This window comes from Lagenorhynchus albirostris, chromosome X (genome assembly GCF_949774975.1).
Source record: "Lagenorhynchus albirostris chromosome X, mLagAlb1.1, whole genome shotgun sequence".
Classification (NCBI taxonomy): Eukaryota; Metazoa; Chordata; class Mammalia; order Artiodactyla; family Delphinidae; genus Lagenorhynchus; species Lagenorhynchus albirostris.
This window is the reverse complement of record NC_083116.1, coordinates 38,866,593-38,890,771: the sequence shown is the minus strand read 5'-3', so window position 1 is coordinate 38,890,771 and position 24,179 is coordinate 38,866,593. Positions and strand designations below refer to the sequence as shown.

The window sequence follows — 24,179 nt, the reverse complement described above, 5'->3', positions numbered from 1 at the left end:
AAATAAGGAAGTAATCAAAAAATGGGGACATGTCAAAATGACATAGAAGCTCCCAATGGTCAAAGCTGGAACAATTTGAACAACAAAACAATGACAGTATTAGGTTATAAGTCATAGAATAAAATAAACATCCATTAGTCTATGCTGTTATAAGTCAATGTGTAAATAAATGGGAGAGAAGGGACATCTTCCTCAGAGAATTTCAATGAATACATATAGATAAAATGGAAGAAACAGAAAATCACCATTAGGTAAACACCACAGCAGTAATTGTCACCATAAGAACCACTAATGAATGCTAAATTTGGTGGGCAAAAGTATGATGAGAAACAGAATATTTGAATGGTCTCAATGTATCTTCCTACAAGATATTCATTAATTATAAAGAGGAAAATAGTAACTTTATAGTGAAGCATAGCAGACAGTATCTTAACCAAATGATCAAAGTTAACATCACCAGTATTAAGACACGTCAGCATCAGGTATCTCCTGATATGATGCACTAAAAAAGACAATACCATTTCGGTGGTATTCTCACCAACAATGCATAACCTCAATCTAATCCTGAGAAGATGTCAGACAAACCCCAGTTAGGGGCATTCTATAAAATAACTGACCAGTGAGAACTGTCACAATTAGGGACAGATTAAGGATATATGATAATAAAATGCAATGTGGAATCCTGGATCATAAAAGAACATTAGTGGGACAAACAGAAAAAATCAAATAAGGTCTGCACACTAGTTCATAGTACTGCATCAGTATTATTTTCTGGGATTTCCCTGGTGCTGCAGTGGTTAAGAATCCGCCTGCCAATGCAGGGGACACGGGTTCGAGCCCTGGTCCAGGAAGATCTCACATGCTGCAGAGCAACTAAGTCCATGTGCCACAACTACTGAGCCTGCGTGCCACAACTACTGAAGCCTGTGCACCCTAGAGTCCGTGAGCCACAACTACTGAGCCCGTGTGCCACAACTACTGAAGCCCGTGCGCTCTAGGGTCCACCTGCCACAACTACTGAGCCCGTGTGCTGCAACTACTGAAGCGCACACACCTACAGCCCGTGCCCTGCAACGAGAAGCTACCATAATGAGAAGCCTGTGCACTGCGACAAAGAGTAGCCCCTGCTCGCTGCAACCAGAGAAAGCCCTTGTGCGGCAACGAAGACCCAACACAGCCAAAAAAAAAAATTATTTTCCTAGTTTTGATAACTGTACTATAGTTATGTAAGATGTTAACATTGGGGAAGCTAGGTGAAGGATATATAGGAACTCTTTTACTATTTTTGTGACTTTTCTATAAATCTAAAAAGGTTTTTTAAAAAAGATGCAGCAAAAAAAGAGAGCTAATTTTCCTAATTTGTATTACTACTCTGAACATTTTTCTTAGTTTATCAGGCATTTATATTTCAGTTTCTCTATAAATTTTCATTTACCCACTTTTTAGTTGGATTCTTGACTTTAGTATATTAAGAAAACTATATGCATTCTATGTTAAGGAAATTAGCTCCTGTGTGTGGCAAATTATTTTCCAGTTTGTCTTTTGATTTTTTTTATGGTGGGTTAGTGTGTATATGTGTATATAGATTTTTTTAAACTGATGATTTCTGCTGACCTGTGGACAGAAAATAAGGAATAGTAGCCAAGTGACTTTAAGTCTTCAATAGTGATCAAAAGACCACAGAATAGGAACAATACTTTATGGAAATGACTTTGAGAAACTTCTTTCTTCCATTATAAGTTACATTTATTTAAACATTTACATACAGTAAAATTCATCCTTTTTGGTGTACAATTCTAGTAGTTTTGACAAATGCATACACTCATGTAATTATAATCAAGATACAGATAATTTCCATTATAAAACAAATTCCTATGCTACCTTTTTGTAATCAGTCTCTCATTTTTAACCCGTCACCCACTGATTTGTTCTGTTCCCATAGTTTCATCCTTTCCAGAATGTTATATAAATGGAATCTATCAGTAAGTAGCCTTTTGAGTTTGGCCTCTTTTACTTAGCAAAATGCATTTGAGATTCATCCAAGTTGTTGCATGTATCATAGTTCATAATAGTTTTTATTGCTGAGTAGTATTCCATTGTATGGATATATATCACAGTTTATCTATGCACCAGTTGAGGGACATCCTCCATTTTTATTTTCCTCTATTGTTAATGGTCTGCAGGTCTAGTAAAGGGCAGAGGTGAGATTTTATACCCAACAGGAAGAAGTTTCTTCTGAAAAGTCCAGCTTAGAAGTATGCTCCTGGGTAACATGTGCAAGAGGTTATACCAGTATAACTTACTTCTTGTCCTTTAAACTATATTTAAAATTGGAGTTAATCCTAAGTGAGCAGTATATCAAAGGAATAGATGTTTGTCCTGAGTATAGTTAGATGATATCCTCAGAGCAGGCCTGACAAATATTCTGGAAGCCAAGTCACTGGTAGAATATTAAAATTTTCTTTATTTAAAAAAATACTGAAAAAAGTAAAAATCAGCCCAAATCACACTTGAAAAATTTTATAAAGCAAGTCCCCTTTCAGCCTATCCAATCCCACCTCTAAAAGGTTTACAGTTTGGTATGTGTATTTCCCAGCTTTTTCCTAAGTTTATTCAGAAATATCTATATATACATATATCATACATACACAAATGCTTTTGTTTATAAAAAAGTATTATATATATATACATATATATATGTGTGTGTGTGTGTACATATATGTATACACACACACACACACACACACATATATATAACTTTTTAACTTATTACAAAATCCTGGACATCATACAGGTCAGAATGCATTAATAGATATATCCATTATTTTAATGCCTGTATAGTATTCCACTAAATGGATGTGCCATAATTTATCCATTCTCATACTGATGGACATTTAGGTTATAACCAGTATTTGTACGTGTTGTGACTTTATTAAAATATAATTCAGGTAAGATAAAATTCACCCATTTAAAGTGTACAATTCATGATTTGTAGTATATTCAGAGTTGTACAATCATCACCACAATTTTAGAACATTTTCATCAAGTTCTAAAGAAACTCCATACACTTCAGCTATTACCTGAAGCCCTAAGCAACCACTAATCTACTTTCTGTCACTGTATATTTAGAATCATATAATATATAGCCTTTTGGAGTGGCTTCTTTCATTTAGCATGTTTTCAGGGTTCTTCCACGTTGTAGCATATATCAGAAGTGTTCCCTCCTTTTCTACTTTTTGGAAGAGTTTGTGAAGAACTTGTATTAATTCTTCTTTAATGTTTGTGAGAATTAATCTAAGAATCCATTTGAGCCTATGCTTTTCTTTATGGGTATTTTAAAAAATTACTAATTAACCACTTTACTATTACAGGTTATCTTCAGATTTTCTTTGTCCCCCCCCCCCACCAACAATTGGTTTCAGTAGTTCATGTATTTTTAGGAATTTTTGTATTTCAAGTAAGTTACCTAATTTATTGGCATACAATTGTTCATGGTGTTCCTTCATAATTTTTGTTTTAAATTTTTATAAGGTTGGTAGCAATGTTCCCGCCTTCATTTCTGATCCTAGTAAGTTGAATCTCCTTTATTTCCTGGTCAACCTACTGAAAGGTTTATCACTTTTGTTGGTCTTTATACAGAACCAACTTTTGGTTTTGTTGACTTTTTATTCTCTATACATTTATCTAATCTCTTATTTCCTTCCTTCTGCTTTTTCTAGTTAGTCTCTTTTTCCAGTGTCTTAAGGTGTAAAGTGAGGTTATTGATATGTTATCTTTCTTCTTTTAAATTATAGGCATTTGTACTTATACATTTCTCTCTAAGCACTGCTTTAGGTGTATCCCAGAAGTTTTGGCATTTTGTGTGTTCATTTTCACGCATCTCAAATTAATCTTGTAATTCCTTCCTTAACCCACTGGTCATTTAAAAGTGTGTCTAATTCATACTTGTGTTTCCCAACTTTCTGTTACTGATTTCTAACTTCATTCCATGTGGTCAGAGAACATACTTTGCATAGTTTTAATCCACTTTAATTTATTGCGGTTTGTTTTATGGTATGTGATATGGTCTATCCTGGAGATGTTTCATGTGCACTTGAGAAGAATGTGTATTCTGCTCTTGTTAGGTGAAGTGTTCCATTAGTCTCTTTAAGGTCTAGTTGATTTATAGCATTGTTGAAGTCTTTTATTCCCTTGTTCATCTTCTGTCTAGATCTTATTGAAAATGGGGTACGTAATTCCCCAACTCTTATTGTATACTTTTATATTTCTCCATTCATTTCAGGGTTTTTTTTGTGTGTGTGGTACGCGGGCCCCTCACTGCTGTGGCCTCTCCCGTTTCGGAGCACAGGCTCTGGATGCACAGGCTCAGCGGCCATGGTTCACAGGCCCAGCTGCTCCGTGGCATGTGGGATCCTTCTGGACCAGGGCACAAACCCGTGTCCCCTGCATCGGCAGGCGGACTCTCAACCACTGCGCCACCAGGGAAGCCACATTTCAGTTTTTGATTCATGTATTTTGGTACTCTGTTGTTAGGTTAATATGTGTTTCTAATTGTTATATCTTTCTGATGGATTGACTTTTATCAATATAAGATGTCACTCTTTATCTATAGTGACATTTTTTGTTTTAAAGTCCATTTTAAATAGACTTTAGATAATAGTATAGCCACTCCGGCTTTCTTATAGTTGCCATTTGCCTGATATTTCTCTCTATCCTTTAACCTTCAGTCTGTATCCTTGAATCTAAAGTGTGAATCCAATAAAAAGCATAGAGGTAAGTCTTTTTTTTCCAGTTTGATGATCTCTGCCTTTTGATTGGATTGTTTAATCCATTCATATTTATTATTAACATAGGTGGACTTACGACTGCCATTTTACAGTTTCTTTTCTATATGTCTCAAGCTTTTGTTTCTCCATTCTTTTTTGTTTGTTTGTTTGTTTGTTTTTTGTGGTACGTGGGCCTCTCACTGTTGTGGCCTCTCCTGCTGCGGAGCACAGGCTCCGGACGCGCAGGCTCAGCGGCCATGGCTCATGGGCCCAGCTGCTCCGTGGCATGTGGGATCTTCCCAGACCGGGGCATGAACCCGTGTCCCCTGCATCGGCAGGCAGACTCTCAACCACTGCACCACCAGGGAAGCCCTCCATTCCTCTTTTTGCTTTCTTTTGCTTTGAATGTTTTCTAATAAAACATTTAAACGTCTTTAATATTTTCACTATATATTTTTAGTTATTTCTTTAGTGGTTGCTCTAGGGTTTACCATACACATCTTAACTTAATTGGCTTCAGCTATATACTAACTAAATTCCAATGAGATATAAAAACCTTATTGCTATATAAACCTACTCCTTTTCTCACTTTTTGTGGTATTATTGTTATTATTATTTCTATATTACAAACCCAACAATACATTATAATTATTACTTAATATAATTTTATGTCTTTTAAAGAAGCTGAAAGAAAGAACAAGTATATATTTACAACTTTTTAATATTAACCTTATTTCCCATTTCTTATTTTCTTCATTTGTTCCTATGGATTTGAGTTACCATTTTAGAGTCATTTCTTTAATCCAATACAGCTTTGTTTCCACCCACTTCCTTTGTCTTGTTATTGGTAAATATATTACAGTTTTATATGTTATAGATCCAACAATGCAACTATATACATATTGTCTTATAAAATAGCTTTTTAAATCAATTAAGAAAGGAAAAATGTATTTTGACTGTCTTTTATAATTACATAATTACCTTTACCCATGCTGATTTTTTGGATGTGTAGATTCAAATTACCGTCTGAGGTCACTTGCTTTCCACCTGAAGAACTTCCTTTAACATTTCCTGTAAGTCAGGCCTGACAGCAACATAGTCTCTCAGTTTTTGACTATGTGGGAATGTCTTTATTTCATCTTCATTTTTGAAAAACAGCTTTATTGAATATAGGATTCTATATTGACAGTCTTTTTCTTTCAGCACTTTGAATATGTTTTCCCACTGCCACCTCCATTGTTTCTGATGAGAAGTCATCTATTACTCTTATTGAGGTTCCCTTGTAAGTTGCTTCAGTTGTCTCATGTTGCTTTCAAAAGCTTCTCTTTGTCTTTGGGTTTTAGCATTCTTATTATGGTATGTTTGTTGATTTCTTCTTATTTATCCTAATTGGGGTTCATTGAGATTTCTCAGATGTGTAGATAATGTTTCTCATCAAATTTGGGATTTTACAGCCATTATTTATTGGAATATTTTTTCTGCTCCTTTCTTTCTCTGATATTCCCATTACAAGTATGTTGGAGTGCTTAATGGTTCTTTACCCCATTAAATTTTCATTATTTTTTCTTTCTGATCTTCAACCTGGATACAATTATCCCATTAAACATCACAACCCAATGAGGTAAGTAGTATTATTATCGTCATTTTTATAGATGAGAAAACTGAGGCTCAGATTAAGTGACTTGCCAAAGTCACAGAGTGGTAAGTATGGCTGTGAAGTTCAAACAGGTCTGACTCCAAAGTTTGTACTACTTCCTCTATATCATATCATCTTTCTATTCTCCAGCAACTACAAACAAACAACTGGGGGATTTGGGGTAGGCTGTCTCTCTTCTAGAGAGCTCTTTATTTCTACCCCTCTTTAGTTATTCTTTGCTAGTATGTTCCTCTTCTAAAATTAATATATCTAATCTCTAACATGTAATAGACAATGATTCAATGTTTATTGCTTTTAATTCAATCATTACTCAATGGTAGCTAGCTTAAATGACTATGAGAACATTAATGTTTTGATCTAAATTCTTTCATTAGAAAAAATATAAAGCTATTTGAAGACAGTGATAACTTAATAGGGAAATGTCCATTAAATATGTTGACTAACTTATGAAAACTACCTACTGTTACTGCTGATAGGTCTCATTCAAGAGCATTTGCTGATGTTTAGGCCTGGAGTCTTGGTCATTTATTTACTAGGAAAATAAATTTAGGGACAAATGGGCTCTATAAATAAATATTTCAACACTTAATTCATTTTTTAGTTTTGTATATATAGGAGCCAGTCTTGAAAGAATGTTATCTCAAGGGACAAATATTTAAGACCTCATATAAATTATAATGATTAAAAAAAAACCCTTGGAAGTAATCTACTGTAATTTATCCTGAGAAAATGATACTCTTTATTCCCTATCCTCCATACTCATTATATTGTCTATCCCAGAGAGTGTTTGATTATAGAAAATGTTTTCTACCAATTCTTTCCAAAAGCTGAAAGGGATTTTAATTCAGTTTTCTCTCCCTCAGTTAGCTTCTCTTCTTCAATTCCAAATAAATTGCTATCTATATACAAATCCTAGATCTTAGATTCTGATGCAAGAAAGACCTCCTGGGACTCACAATCTTTATGTCTTCTAGCTGCCACTGATTTCTGTAGTATTATCTGTAGTAGATGATATTAGAGAAGCAGCCTGGAGATCTGACTGCTGCTTTTTGTTCTTTCCAAATTCTATCACCAATATTTTCCCACGTAGTTTATATCCATTTACTAGACGCAATGCTTGCCATGCTATTTCTGTATCTAAAAGAGAAAGAAAAAACATCAGTTTATATGTGGCTTAATCGATTTTATTCCAAGTCTAGTTTATGTTGTTTTGCCTTGGAGTTCAGTGTAGGCTATAAGGCCACGTAATTATTTGATTTTCTTGGGTTTTCTACAATCTCAAATTTGTAATAACTCAGCAAGATTAAACTAATGGCTAAGAATAACAACAATAAAATCTTAAAATGGATGTTTGAGAGCTTCTCCTAATTCAATGATATAGGTAAAGAAACAAGGATACAGTGTGTTAAAGAGGGTTAAGCTATAACTAATAATACACAAACCTCTATCTTAGATAACAGATTATAGGTACTGTAAGAATGAAATCATTTTCAAAATGGGGAAGACAAATAAAAGAAGTTATCATGGTATTGAGGACATTTTGCTACTTTTTCCTTTTGATCAGAGAGTGGTTGTAGGAGCCCTCATTAGGATAAGTAAGTTTAAGAATGCTTGCAGGCATATGGAAGCTTGAGGTGTAAGAGTATATAGCATATAGCAGGAGGATTTGATTTATGGGTCTCAGAGCCTGGATGTGGGAAATTAGGAAGGAATGGAATTACTGCCTAGAGTCTGTGAAATCATAAGTGGACAAGCAATGTTTTTAGATTGAACCAATTTATGTCTCATATATGTATGCACTACAAATTTTCAAATGCATGTATAATTACTAAAATGGTTATTTATTTAGAAGTACTTAGTGTATAAAGCCTTTTTATTACATATGTTTTCAATTAATAGATCATATTAGGTGGGGGTGCATGAAGTAATTTTATAAGTTTAAAAAGGGTTCTCACACTTGAAAAGACTAAAAATCACTAGCGTTGAGGATCCACAAACCTTCAATGAGATAGGAAAGATGGTACAATGCTGTATGAAAAGAATGCAGGGGAGTTTGGCACTGCTCATGTATAAAAGCACTTCCCTTTAAATAGATTACTAGGCTGTATATAAATGATGATACTTTAGGGATAATAAAAGGCACAGCTCCTACCCAGCCTCCACCAAAAAAAGAAAGTCTGGTCTGTCATAGGAACTGAAATTCCTATACAGGTACAACTTTTTAACTGCACTTTGCTTTATTATGCTTTGCAGATATTGCAGTTTTTTCCCTCAAATTTAAGGTTTCTAGCAACCTTGCACTGTCAGATGATGGCTAGCATTTTTTACCAAGAAAGTATTTTTAAGTTATGTACATTGTTTTTTTAGACAAAATGCTACTGCACACTTAATAGACTACAGTATAGTACAAACATAACTTTTACATGTGCTAGGAAACCAAAATATTCATGTGACTTGCTTCACTGGGATATTCACTTTATTGCAGTGGTCTGGAACCGAATCTGTAATATCTCTGAGCTATGCCTGTATTATTTCTCCCTTTGGCTTAGGATACTGAAATCATGTATTAAGATGCAAACAATAGTTAAAAGAATATATCACCTACTAGTTAATTATGAATTAGTAATGCATTAGCATAATATAGCATAATAGCATAATATCTTGCAGTCTCTTAGTCCTAAAGGAATAGGGCATAATGCAAGTACGAGTGTTCTGATCAGAATACCAATATATTAATAATTAACATAATTATAACTTGGACTAGAAATACTATTTTCAGCAAAGGGAAAGTAAATTTTGATGGCGTGAGTAGGAAGTGCCAAGACTGAGGAAAAGTGAGGACAAAGGTATAAAGTGGCTGTGCACTGTCAAAGGAGGAGAGGAAGCACAGAAGGGAAAGTAGAGAAAAATTAAAAACATGTTTTCCTTAGTTCTCTTCCCTTCCTCCCATGTGCTTGGCCAAGCACATACTTCTCATGTGCTGTAGAGAAATCAAAGCGCTATATCTAAACAAGAGAGGGGATAAGTAGTCACTAATGAACTTATGCTACAACTGAGTAATTATCCAGATGAAACTACTTACTGGGAAAAGTGATAAAAGCCTGCCCCCTCATTCGTCCAGTCATCATTCGGAATTGAATTGGAGGTCCTTTCTTCTCCTGGAACCGAGCGAATAATGAGACAAGATCTCTTTCGGTCACCCGAGGGCTAAGGTTCTTCAGGTATAACACCTAATATAAACCAAGGATCACCAGAAATAACACATTAGGGAGGTAAGGCAACTATTTAATTGTGGTAGGAATTAGTTAGTTTCAGATAAAGATGGTGGATTGAACACATGCATCTAATTTCAATCCCTCCAGAAAACTCCAAAAACTATAGAGACTTTTTTTTTTAATACAAACTGACAAGGTAAGGAAGAACAAGGAAAGGAGGCAATAGCAACAATATTCTGGAAGCTGGAAAGTAACTGAACGAGTGTACTCAAGAAAGCTGAATCTTAAACCAGCAGTGGGGAAAGCCAGGAACTAACCCAATCTACACCTAAGAATCCTCAAACATTTTAGGAACTGATATATTCAGGTGTCTCTGGAAATGGATGTAAAGAGCTGGGGTTAAGATAAGGTGGGTAGGTTGAAAACTCTTTAAAAATAGATTAGATCTTTAAACACCTCCCCTATAATATGCTACTGGGTAAAGACCACTCCCAATCTTGGTGAATACTGGAGGTTCATTCTCTGAACACAGGGAGAGCTAGATACAGTTGAGGATGAGAATACTGTTCCTAAAAACTAGGAGATTAAGAGAAATAATGCATTCTGAATGATGAGGATACCCCAAACACTTCCTCCCATTAGGCTCCCACAATGCTGGTGGTACCCTCCCATGCAAGAGTTCTGAAGTCTTCTCTGGGGAATCTGATTACCCCAAGAAGAAAGATCTAAAAATGCTGATTTTGGATGTGGAATTTCTCCAAGAAATGGACAAGCCAGATGACTTTAAGTGAAGCTCAAAGTCAATAAGGATCACTCATTTGCTCAGAGCTTCCAATCTGTTTTTGGCCCCTACTCATAAATATGAGCACAGATTATCAGGCATCTGAGAAAAGCCTCTAATGTGAAAGAGAACAGAGCAAACAAAGAAATGAAAGCAAATGGGAGAAAACAGAAACTATGCAAGGACGAAAAAAAAAACACTTCAAAAAGCCATCACTAATACCCTCAGAGAAATAAGAGAAAATATTCCATCTATTATGAATGGGATGCTATTAAAAAAAGAAATATTCAAGAAAACAAAAAAGAGCTCTTAAGTGTGAACTTAGTTCTTATCGGCTTAAAATAGATTGTTATAAGATGTTTTGGGTAAGTTCCATTGTAATTATAAAGAAAATACCTATAGAGGATACACAAAAGAAAATGAGAAAGGAAAAGAGCACTTCACTACCAAAAATTCACTGAAATACAAAGGAGGACCTCAAGAAAGAAAAAGAGCAACAAAAGAGCTACAATACAGAAAACAACGAATAAATGGCAATAGTAAGTCCTCCCTATCAATAATTACTTTACCTATAAATGGATTAAACTCCCTAATCAAAGACATAGAGTGGCTGAACAAAGAAAAACCAAGATCTGACTATGTGCTGTCTGCAAGAAACTCACTTTAGATTTAAGGCCATACATAGGCTGAAAATGAAAGGATAGAAAAATAAATTCCATGCAAGTTGTAACCAAAAAAGAGCAGGGTTGGCCATGCTTATATAAGATAAAATAGACTTTAAGTAAAAAACTTTCAAAGGAAACAAAAAAGGATATTATATAACGATAAAAAGGTCAATTTCACCAGGAAGATATAACTACTATAAATATATATACATCCAACATCAGAGCACCTAAATATATGAAGCAAACATTGAGAAAACTGAAGGAAGAAACAGAAAGCAACACAATATTACTAGGAGATCTCAATACCTCACTTTCAATAGCAGAAGAAAAACTAGAAAATTCACAAATTTGTGGAAACTAAACAAAAATACTCTAGAACAACTAATGGGTCAAAGAAGAAATCAAAAGGGAAATTAGAAAATACCTTGAGACAAATGAATATGAAACCATAATATACCAAAATTTATTGGACGCAGCAAGATCAATGCTAAGAGGGAATTTTATAGCATTAAGTGCCTAAATTAAAAGAGGAGAAAGCTCTCAAACAACTTAACTCTATACTTCAAGGAACTAGAAAAAACAGAATAAACTAAGCTCAAAGTTATCAGAGGGAAATAATAAAGATTAGAACAGAAATAAATGAAATAGAGATTAGAAAAATCATAGAAAAAAATCAACCAAACTAAGAGCTGTTTTTTAAAAAGATCAACAAAATTGACTACCTTTAGTTAGGCTAAGAAAAAAAAGAAGACTCAAATAAAATTAGCTGTGAAAGAGGAGTCACTACAATGGATGCCACAGAAATAAAAAAGAATTATGAGAGACTACTCTGATAATTATATGCCAACAAATTGGATAACCTAGAAAAAAGGATAAATTCCTAGAAACATAAAACCTACCAAGACAAAATCATGAAGAAACAGAAAATCTGAATAGATATATAACTAGCAATAAAATTGATTCAGTAATCAACAAAGAAAAGCTCAGGACCAGATGGCTTCACAGGTGAATTCTACCTAACATTTAAAGAAGAATTAATACCAATCCTCCTCAAACACTTTCAAAAAACTGAAGAGGAGGAAACACTCCCAAACTAATTTTATGAGGCTATCATTACCCTGACCAAAAGCAGAAAAAGACATTACAAGAAAAGAAAACTACAGGCCAATATCCCTGATGAATACAGATGCAAAAATCCTTAACAGAAAACTAGTAAACTGAATTCAAAAGCACATTTAAAGGATCACACATCATGACCAAATGGGATTTATCCCTGTGATGCAAGGATGGTTCAACATATGAAAATCAGTCAATAAGATACAACACATTAACAGAATGAAGGATAAAAATCACAAATCATCTCAAAAGACATCAATGGACAGATATTCCAGACAGAAAATCAATAAGGCAACAAAATGACACAACAGAACAGACAGACTTAATTGATATTTTCAGGACATTGCATCCAAAAAAAACAAAAACAAAAACCACCAAATCAAACAAAACAACAACCACCACCAGAATACACATTCTTTTCAAGTGCACACTGGAACATTCTCTAGGACAGACCACATACTAGGACACAAAACAAGCCTCAACAAATTTAAGAGGCCAGGGATTATTTCAAGCATCTTTTCTGACCACAACAGCATGAAACTAGAAATCAACCACAGAAAGAATCCTTCTCAAACTCTTCCAAAAGACTGAAGAGTAGGGAACACTACCAAAGTCATTCTATGAAGACACCATCATCCTGATACCAAATCCAGACAAAGACACTACCATAAAAGAAAATTACAGGCCAGTATCTTTGATGAACATAGATGCAAAAAATTCTCAACAAAATATTAGCAAACCAAATCCAACAACACATAAAAAGGATCATACACCATGATCAAGTTGGATTCATCTCAGGGTCACAAGGATGGTTCAACATATGCAAATTAATCAATGTGATACACCACATCAACAAAAGAAAAGACAAAAAACACACGATCATCTCAACAGATGCAGAAAAAGCATTTGATAAAATTCAACATCCATTCATGATAAAAACTCTTATCAAAGTGGGTACAGAGCGAACATATCTCAACATAAGAAAAGCTATTTATGACAAACCCACAGTCAACATAATACTTAACAGTGAAAAGCCTTCCTACTAAAATCTGGAACAAGACAATGATGACCACTTTCACCACTTCTATTCAACATAGGACTGGAAGTCCTAGCCACAGAAATCAGACAGTAAAAAGAAACAAAAGGTATCAAAATTGAAAGGGAAGAGGTAAAATTGTCATTATATGCAGATGACATTATACTATATATAGAAAACCCTAAAGACTCCATACAAAAACTACTAGAACTGATAAGCAAATTCAGCAAGGTAACAGGATACAAGATTAACATATAGAAATCTGTTGAATTTCTTTATACTAACAATGAAATATCAGAAAGGGAAAGTTTAAAAAAATCCCTTTAAAAATTACATCATCAACATCACTAATCATTAGAGAAATGCAAATCAAAACTACAATGACGTATCACCTCACACCAGTCAGAATGGCCATCATCAAAAAATCTACAAACAATAAATGCTGGAGAGGGTGTGGAGAAAAGGGAACACTCTTGCACTGTTGGTGGGAATGTAAACTGATACAGCCACTAGGGAGAACAGTATGGAGGTTCCTTAAAAAAGTAAAAACAGAACTGCTGTATGACCCAGCAATCCCATTACTGAGCATATACCCTGAGAAAACCATAATTCAAAAAGAGTCATGTACTACAATGTTCACTGCAGCACTATTTACAATAGCCAGGACATGGAAGCAATCTAAGTGTCCATCAACAGATGAATGGATAAAGAAGATGTGGCACATATACACAATGGAATATTAGCCATAAAAAGAAACTAAATTGAGCTATTTGTAGTGAGGTGGATGGACCTAGAGTCTGTCATACAGAGTGAAGTAAGTCAGAAAGAGAAAAACAAATACCGTATGCTAACACATATATATGGAATCTAAAAAAAAAAGGTTCTGATGAATCTAGGGGCAGGACAGGAATAAAGACACAGATGTAGAGAATGGACTTGAGGACACAGGGAGGGGGATGGGTAAGCTGGGATGAAGTGAAAGAGTGGCATGGACATAAATACACTACCAAATGTAAAACAGATAGCTAGTGGGAAGCAGCTGCATAGCACAGGGAGATCAGCTCGGTGCTTTGTGACCACCAGAGGGGTGGGATAGGGAGGGTGGGAGGGAGACGCAAGAGGGGGGGGATATGGGGATATATGTATACACATAGCTGATTCACTTTGTTATACAGCAGAAACTAACACAACATTGTAAAGCAATTATACTCCAATAAAGATGTTTTAAAGAAAAAAAAAAGACGAGTCAGCAGTTTCTTCTTATGGATCTCATAAAGGGGACACAGTGGCCTTAACAACATCCTGACAGTGGTTATGACCATGAGACATAGAAAGTTAGTAGAATTACATGTTAGTTAATAAACAGTTCTTTTGTAAAAAAAAAAAAAGGATAAAGCTACAGATAAACAAGGTCCTACTGTATAGCAAATATCCTATCCCACTGTATTTGATACCCTGTGATAAACCATAATGGAAAAGAGTATGAAAAAGGATGTGTGTGTGTATGTGTGTATATATATATATATATATATATATATATATATATATGTCACTTTGCTGTACAGCAGTATTTAACACAACATTGTAACTCACTTCAATAAAAAATAAATAAATAAAAATTGCATCAAAAAAATCAAATACTTAGGAATAAACCTGACCAAGTAGATGAAACACTTATATGCTGAGATCTATAAAACACTGATAAAGGAAACAGAAGATGATTTCAAGAAATGTAAAGATATACCACGCTCTTGGATTGGAAGAATTAATATTGTTAAAATGGCCATACTACCTCAAGCAATCTACAGATTTAATGTGATCCCTATCAAATTACCCATGCCATTTTCCACAGACTAGAACAAATAATTCTAAAATTTATAAGAAACTATAAAAGACCCAGAATTGACAAAGCAATCCTGAGGAAAAAGAACAAAGCAGGAGGCATAACCCTCCCGGACTTCAGACAATTACAAAGCTACAGTAATCAAAACTGCGTGGTACTGGCACAAAAACAGACATATAGATTAATGTAACAGAACAGAGAGCCCAGAAATAAACACACACATCTACAATCAATTAATCTTTGACAAAGGAGGCAAGAATATACCATGGAGAAAAGACAGTCTCTTCAGCAAGTGGTGTTGGGAAAGCTGGACAACTGCATGTAAATCAATAAAGTTAGAAAACTGCCTCATGCCATACACAAAAATAAACTCAAAATGGCTTAAAGACTTACATATAAGACAGGATACCATAGAACACCTAAAAGAGAACACAGGCAAAAGATTCTCTGACATAAATCATACCAATGTTTTCTTAGGTCAGTCTCCCAAGGCAATAGAAATAAAAGCAAAAATAAACAAATGGGACCTAATCAAACTTATCAGCTTTCACACAGCAAAGGAAACCATGAACAAAACTAAAAGACAACCTACGTACTGGGAGAAAATATTTGCAAATGATGCAATTGACAAGGGCTTCTTTTCAAAATATACACACAGCTCATAAAACTCAATAACAAAAAAACAAACAACCTAATCAAAAATAGGCAGAAGACCTAAATAGACATTTCACCAAAGAAGACATACAGATGACCAATAAGCACATGAAAAGATGCTCAACATCGCTAATTATTGGAGAAATGCAAATCAAAACTAAAATGATGTATCACTTCACACCAGTTGGGATGGCCATCATCAAAAAAGTCTACAAATAATAAATGCTGGAGAGGGTGTGGAGAAAAGGAAACCCTCTTACTCTGTTGGTGGGAATGTATGTTGGTGTAACCATTATGGAGAACAGTATGGAGGTTCCTTAAAAAACTAAAAACAGAGTTGCCATATGATCGGGCAATCCCATTCCAGGGCATATATCTGGAGAAAACTCTAATTTAAAAAGATACACGCACCTCAGTGTTCATAACAGCACTATTTACAATAGCCAAGAAATGGAAGCAACCTAAATATACGTCAACAGATTAATGGAAAAAGATGTGGTATATATATACAATGGAATACTACCTAGCCACAAAACAGAATGAAATAATGACATTTGCTGCAACATGGACGGACCTAGAGATTGTCATACTAAGTGAAGAAAGTCAGACAAAGACAAATATCATATGACATCACTTATATGTGGAATCTAAAATATGATAAAAATGAACTTATTTACAGAACAGAAATAGACTCACAGACATAGAAAACAAACTTATGGTTACCAAAGAGGAAAGGCAGGGAGGAGGGATAAACTAGGAGTTTGGGATTAGCAGATAGAAGCTACTATATATAAAACAGATAAACAACAAGATCCTACTCTATAGCACAGGGAACTATATTCAATAACTTGTAATAAACTATAATGAAAATAATCTGAAAAATTATATACAGTAAGTCCCCTACATATGAACGAGTTCCATTTCAAGAGTGTATTCTAAGTCCAATTTGTTCATAAGTCTGACAAAGTTAGCCTAGGTACCCAACTAACACAATTGGCTATTTAGTACTGTACTGTAATAAGTTTATAATACTTTTCACACAAATAATACATAAAAAACAAACACAAAAAATTAAGAAAACATTTTATACCTTACAGTACAGTACCTTGAAAAGTACAGTAGTACAGTACAACAGCTGGCATACAGAGGCTGGCATCCAGTGAACAGGCAAGAAGAGTTACTGACTGGAGGAGGGAGAGGAGGTGGGAGATGGTAGAGCTGAAGGACCATCAGCAACAGGAGATGGAGGGCAAGCTGCAATTTCACTCACGCCTGACGTTGATGGCACAGGTTCTGGTTCCTTGCTGGACTCAATTCTATCTACCCTCTTAAAAAAAATGATCTAGTGATGTCTGGGTAGTAGCTCTTTTCTTCTCATCATAGATGACACGGTAGCACTGGATTGCATTCTGAACGGCTGCAGCAACCTTTGTGTACCTTTCTACGTTTGGGTCCTATGCCTCAAAAACTAACAATGCCTCCTTAAATAAAGAAAATCCCCTTGCCATTTCCTGCATCGTGAATCTTTTCGGTTCTTCAGTTACTTCTTCCTCTTGTCTCTCTTCGTCCTTTCTCTGGGCCTCCAATTCCACCAGGTCTTCATTAGTAAGCTCCTCATGCTGCACAGCAAGGAGTTCAATGAAGTCGTCCTCTTGCAGATCTAGCTCCATCCAGCTGCTCATTTAGGGTCACTACATTGCTGAAGGCCTCTTTGGACTCCTCATCCACCTTCTCAAATCCACGAAAACCGTGAACAAACTGTGGGCCAAGGTTCTTCCAAACCCCATTCATGGTGACGGCCATAACCTCACGCCAAGCAGAGTCAATGTTTCTTTGTGGCCTTGTAGATGTCATAGTCCTTCCAAAATTGTCGCCAAGTTGTTCCTGATTTGTCACTCACCTTTACTGCCTGATGAAAAGTGTGATGTAAATAATATTTCTTGTACGTTGCTATAACTCCCTGGTTCATAGGTTCGATGAGCGATGTAGTATTCAGTGACATATGCACTACTGTACTTTGATGTTGGGATGAAAGTCGTCCATGAATGGGGGTTGGCTTGGAGCACTGTTGAGCAGCAAAAGAATGTTGAATGGAACATCCTCCTCCAAGCAATATTTCTCTACCTCCGGGATAAATTGGTGGAAAAACCAGTCCTGGAAAATGGCTGTGCAACCCAGGCTTTGGGGTTACTCTTCCACACAATAGGAAGAGAGCCCTTGGCTATGTTTTAAGGGCTCTTGGGTTCTCTGAATGATAAACTAAGCGAGGCTTCGGCTTCATATTGCTGGAAGCACTGCCACCAAACAACAGAGATAGCCTATCCTTTGCTGCTTTATAGCCTGGCATCAACTTTTCCTCCTTACTGATGTAACTTCGGTCTGGCTTCCTCTTCCAGTACAGTCCTGACTCATCCACATTAAAAACCTGCTCGGGTAAATACATACCTTTATCGATAATTTCTCGAAACATTTCAGGAAATTCCCGGGCAGCTACTGTTATCTGCACTCATTGCCTCGCCACTTACTTTTATGTTGTGAAGGTTGGCTCTAGCCTTGAACTGATGAAACCAGCCATGGCTGGCATTAAAAGATGCGCCCTTGGATTCTTCGCCGTGTTTCTTCTTCAAGTCTTCATAAAGGCTTTTAGCTTTCTCTTAAATCAGCATTAAGTTGAGTGGGACTTGACGCAGATGCTGATCCTGCATCCACACACTGAGAAGTTTCTCCATCTCCTCCATCACTTTTCCACACTTCTTTGATACTATTGTTGACATCATTGGCACAGGAGACTTCACATGTTACATGATCTTGTCCGTGTTCTCCAAAATCATGCTGATGGTTGAAAGATTCATGTTATAAGAACGAGTGACATCTACCATTGTTTTGCCTCACTCCACTCTCTCAAGTTATTTTCACTTTTGTTTCCATTGTTATCACTTGGCACTTCTTAGCAGTACCAGCTACATCACCACTGCTTTTATGCTTGCTTCCGGACATCCTGGGCTTAAAATAAAGATACTGTACTACTGTACTCTATACACTACTGTAAAGTACACAAAAACATAATCACTTGTAGAGGATGCATGCATGTGACAATGCACGCCAGACATGTGAACTAACTTACATGACTGGACATGTGAACACACGTTTGCATCTCTGAAAGTTCACAACTTGAAGGTTTGTATGTAGGGGACTAACTGTATACGTGTGTGTGTGTGTGTGTGTGTGTGTGTGTGTGTGTGTATAAAAAACTGAATCACTTTGCTGTACACCAGAAACTAACACAACATTGTAAATTATACTTCAGTAAAAAAAAACAAACATTTAAAAAAAATTGAAAGACACAAATAAATGGAAAGACATTGCATATTCATGGATTAGAAATATTAATATTGTTGAAATGTACATACTATTCATAGTGATCTACAGATTCAATGCAATTGTTATCAAAATCCCAGTGACAGGGACTTCTCTGGTGGTGCAGTGGCTAATAATCCGCCCGCCAATGCAAGGGACACGGGTTCGATCACTGGTCTGGGAAGATCCCACATGTTGCGGAGTGACAAGCCTGTGTGCCTCAACTACTGAGCCTGCACTCTAGAGCCCTTGCACCACAACTACTGAAGCCCCAGCACCTAGAGCCCATGCTCTGCAACAAGAAAAGCCACCACAATGAGAAGCCTGCACACCACAACAAAGAGTAGCCCCTGCTCGCCACGACTAGAGAAAGCCCGTGCGCAGCAAGAAGACCCAACACAGCCAAAAAAAAAAAAAAAAAACCAATTACAAATTTTATGGAAATAAAAGAAGTCCTAAAATTCATATGGAACCACAAGAGACCCCAAATCAACAGAGCAATCTTGAGGAAGAAGAACAAAGTAGGATGTGTCACATATCCTGATTTCAAACTACAGTAATCAAAACAGTAAGGTACTAGCATAAAAATAAACAGACATATTGACCAATGGAATAGAATAGAGGGCCTAGAAATAAACCACACATTTATCATAAACTGATTGTAGACAAGGAGGGCAAGAATACACAATGGGGAAAAGATAGCCTTTTTAATAAATGGTGTTTGGAAAACTGGATATCCAGTACAAAAGAATGAAATTAGATGCTTCTCTTATACCCTATACAAAACCCAACTCAAAAGGAAGTAAAGACTTAAAAATAAGACATGAAACTCTAAAACTCCTAGAAGAAAACAGAAAAATCTTGACCCTGGCCTTGGCAATAATTTCTTAGATATGCTGTGAAAAAGCACAAGCAACAAAAGCAAAAACAGACAAGTGTCATTACATCAATTCAAACCAATATGCACAGCAAAAGAAACAATCAGCAAAGTTAAAAAGCAACCTACAGAATGGGAGAAAGTATTTTCAAATCATATATCTAATGAAGGGTTAATATCTAAAATATATAAGGGATTCCTGAAACTCAAAAGCAAAAAAAAAAAAAAAAAAAAAAAAAGATGTGTTGGTAAGGATGTGGAAAAATTTTAACCCTTGTACACTGTTGGTGGAAATGTAAATTTGTACAACCACAATGGAAAACAGTTGGAAGATCATTAAAAAATCAAAAATAGAACCCACATAATCCAGCAATCCCAATTCTGGCTATATATCTAAAAGAACTGGAATCAGAATCTGGAAGAAATATCTGCATTCCCATGTTCACTGCACCATTGTTCACAATAGCAAAGACATGGAAACAACCTAAATGTCTATTGACAGATGAATGGATAAAAAGAAAATGTGGTGTACAAATACAACAAGGTATTACCCAGCCTTAAAAACGAATAAAATCTTGTCATTTGCTACAACGTAGGTGAACTTGGAAGACATGCTAAATGAAATAAACCAGAAACAGAAGAACAAATACTACATGACCCACATATATCATGAATCTAAAATAGTCAAACTCATAGAAGCAGAGAATAGAATCGTGTTTACCAGGGGCTAGGAGGAAGGGTAATTGAGGAGGTGTTCATCAAAGGGTATATAGTTTCACTTATACAAGATGAGTAAGTCCTACAGATCTATTGTACAGCAGAGTATATATAGTTAACAATACTGTATTGGATACTTAAAAATTTGTTAAAAGGATAGATCTTATGTTAAATATTCTTATCAAAAGAAAAAATGGAGGGAGGAAATTCCTGGAGGTGATGGTTAAGTTTAGGGTATTGTACTGGTGATGGTTTCATGTTGTATATTTATCTTCAAACCCACCAAGATGCATACATTAAATATGTACAGCTTTTTTTGTATGTCAAACATACTTCAATTGAAGAAAAACTTAACCAAGGAAGTGAAGGACTTGTACATTGAAAATCACAAAACATTGCTCAAAGAAATTAAAGACAACACAAATAAACTCAAAGATGTGCCATGTTCATGGACTAGAAGACAATATTATTAAAATGTCCACACTATCCAAAGTGGTCTACAGATTTAATGCAATTCATATCAAAATCCCAATGTTATTTTTTGTAGAAATAGAAAAACAATCCTAAAATTCATAAGGAACCAGAAGAGACCCCCAAATAGCCAGAGCAATCTTGAGAAGTAAGAACAAAACTGGGGAGGCCTCACACTTCTTAATTTCAAAATATATTACAAATCTACAATAATCAAAACAGTATGATACTGGCATAACGACAGACTTGTAGACTAATGGAACAGAATAGAGAGCCCAGAAATAAACCCACACATATACAGTCAACTGATTAATAAGCGGGGCAAGAATACACAATGGGGAAAGGATAGTCCCTTCAACCAATGGCGTTGGGAAAGTTGATATCCACATGCAAAAGTATAAAATTGGCCTCTTATTTATATCATACACGAAAATCATCTCAAAGTGGATTAAAGATTTAAACATAAGACCTGAAACTCTAAAACTTCCAGAAGACAATATAGGGGAAAATCCTCATGACACTGGCCTTGGCAATGATTTCTTAGGTATTACAGCAGAAACACAGGCAACAAAAGCAAAAATAAAGTGGGACTACATCACTAAAACACTTCTGCACAGCAAAGGAAACAGTCAGTAAAGTGAAAAGGCAACCTACGGAATGGGAGAAATATTTGGAAACCATATATCTGATTAGAGGTTAATATCTAAAATATATAAGGAATTACCACAACTCACAGCAAAAGACAACTTGAAAAAAATGGGCAAAAGACCTAAATAGGCATTTCTTCAAAGAACACATTCAGAAAATAAATGTTGATGAGAATGTGGATAAATTGGAACCCTTGTGCACTTTTGGTATGAATGGAAAATGGTGCAGTTCCTACAGAGAACAGTATGGAGGTTCCTCAAAAAATTAAAAATAGAACTACCATATGATCCAAGAATCCCAGTTCTGGTTACTTATCCAAATAATTAAAATCAGAATCTTGAAGAGATATCAGAACTCACATGTTTACTGCAGCACTATTCACAACAGCCAAGAGGTGGAAGCAACCTAAATGTCCACCACAGATGAATGAATAAAAAAGTGTTGTATATACATACAGTGGAATATGATTTAGCTAGAAAAAAGGAAGGAAATCTTGTCATATGCTACAACATGGATGAAATTCGAGGGCACTATGCTAAGTGAAATAAGCCAGTCACAGAAGAACAAATACTGCAAAATTTCACTTATATATGGTATCTACAGTAGTCAAAGTCATTGAAGCAGAAAGTAGAATGGTAGTTTCCAGGGCCTGGGAGGATCAGGAAATAGGGAGTTGCTGTTCAGTGGGTATAAATTTCAGTCATGCAAGATGAAAAGTTCTAGAGATCTGTACAAGACTGTGCCTACAGTTTACAATACTGTAATGTGCACTTGAAATTTTGTTAAAGGTAGATCTCAGGTTATGTGCATTTTATTGCACTGGAGGAGAAAAAAAGAGACACATTGGCTAGCATAAGTTATATGCTCTATAGCTTAAAAAAAACTTGAGAAAAATTCAGACAGGAGCAGCAAAAGCAAAGAGCTAGAAAACAGAGCCTGCTTAAATGACTTACCATTGAAACATATGAGTAAATATATTAAACATTGCAATAAGCAGTAGACTCTTTATGTCTCAAAGCCTTTGAAGCTGGATGTTCACATATTTAGCATTTAACCACACTCATATCTTAAAGGCAAGGGCATAGAATAACTGACTTGTGATTCACTTAATTTCAGGTGATGCAGAGTTTTGGCTCTGAAATACTCATTATGAAAGCATCACCAAATTAAATAACCAGAGAAAGGGAGAGGTATGTGAAAAATACTGCAAGTTTCTCACCAAGTAGGAAAGATCCATACTAAGATTATTCCCTTTGATATGAACATTTTTTAAAAAATCAAGAGGACTTCTGGTCAAGGTGGCTCGGTCACTTCTTGCTTGGATGCATCTTCTCTGTTCCAAAAATATACACACATACATGCATACATACATACATACACATGGGTATGTATGTATGTATATGTCCACAACATATATATATATATGTATATATTCATATATACAAAGATACACACAAAGATACAGCTAGGCCCAAAAACAAGATAAATATTTCTGTGAAAGAGAAAAACAGAAACTCCAAGTGATAACAGGAGATGAAGCTCTTCCTGGTATCCCTCTGCAACAAACAGTGTTGTTTTGTATTTTTTGAACTTTATATATATGGTATTATACTGTATGCATTTTCTGCAGCTACCTGTTTAAATTTTTTAAAAATACTTCATTTTTTAGAACAGAATTATAGAAAAACTGAGTAGTACAAAGAGTTCCCATACACCCTACACCCAATATCTCCTATAATTAACATCTTACATGTAATTAATGTTAATGTAATTAACATCTTACATTACTATGGTACGTTTCTTTAAATAAATTAATATTGATACATTATTATTAACTAAATTCCATAGTTTATTTAGATTTCCTTAGTTTTTCCCTAATGTCCTTTTTCTGTTCCAGGATCCCATCCAGGATATCATAGTACATTTAGTTTTCATATGTCTTTAGTCTCCTTTTGGCTGTGGCAGTTTCTCAGGCTTTTCTTGTTTTTAAAGATCTTGACATTTTTGAGGAGTACTGGTTGGGTATTTTGTAGGATGCTCCACTACTAGAATTTTTTTTTAATTTATTTTTTGGCTGTGCTGTGTCTTCATTGCTGCACGTGGGCTTTCTCTAGTTGTGGTGAGGGGGAGGCTATTCTTCGTTGTGGTGCATGGGCTTCTCATTGTGGCGGCTTCTCTCGTTGCAAAGCAGAGGCTCTAGGCATGCGGGCTTCAGTAGTTGCAGCACTTAGGCTCAGTAGTTGTGGCACGCAGGCCCTAGAGCATGCAGGCTTCAGTAGTTGCAGCACATGGGCTCAGTAGTTGTGGCGCATGAGCTCTACAGAGCGCGGGCTTCAGTAGTTGTGGCATGTGGGCTCAGTGGTTGCAGCTTGCGGG

At 35.6% G+C, this 24,179-nt stretch overlaps 1 protein-coding gene across 1 annotated transcript in view; it reads right to left on the bottom strand.

Annotated features, from left to right (window-relative positions):
• Positions 1-1,721: 1,721 nt before the first annotated feature.
• RBM41 (RNA binding motif protein 41) overlaps positions 1,722-24,179 on the bottom strand; it is a 69,596-nt gene continuing 47,138 nt past the window's right edge. Inside the window, exons 7-8 of the mRNA XM_060138127.1 lie at positions 9,506-9,653; positions 1,722-7,560 (exon numbers count right to left, since the gene is read on the bottom strand). Coding sequence (XP_059994110.1) covers positions 7,394-7,560; positions 9,506-9,653 — 315 coding nt within the window. The 3' untranslated portion in view covers positions 1,722-7,393. The remainder of the gene's footprint in view (positions 7,561-9,505; positions 9,654-24,179) is intronic.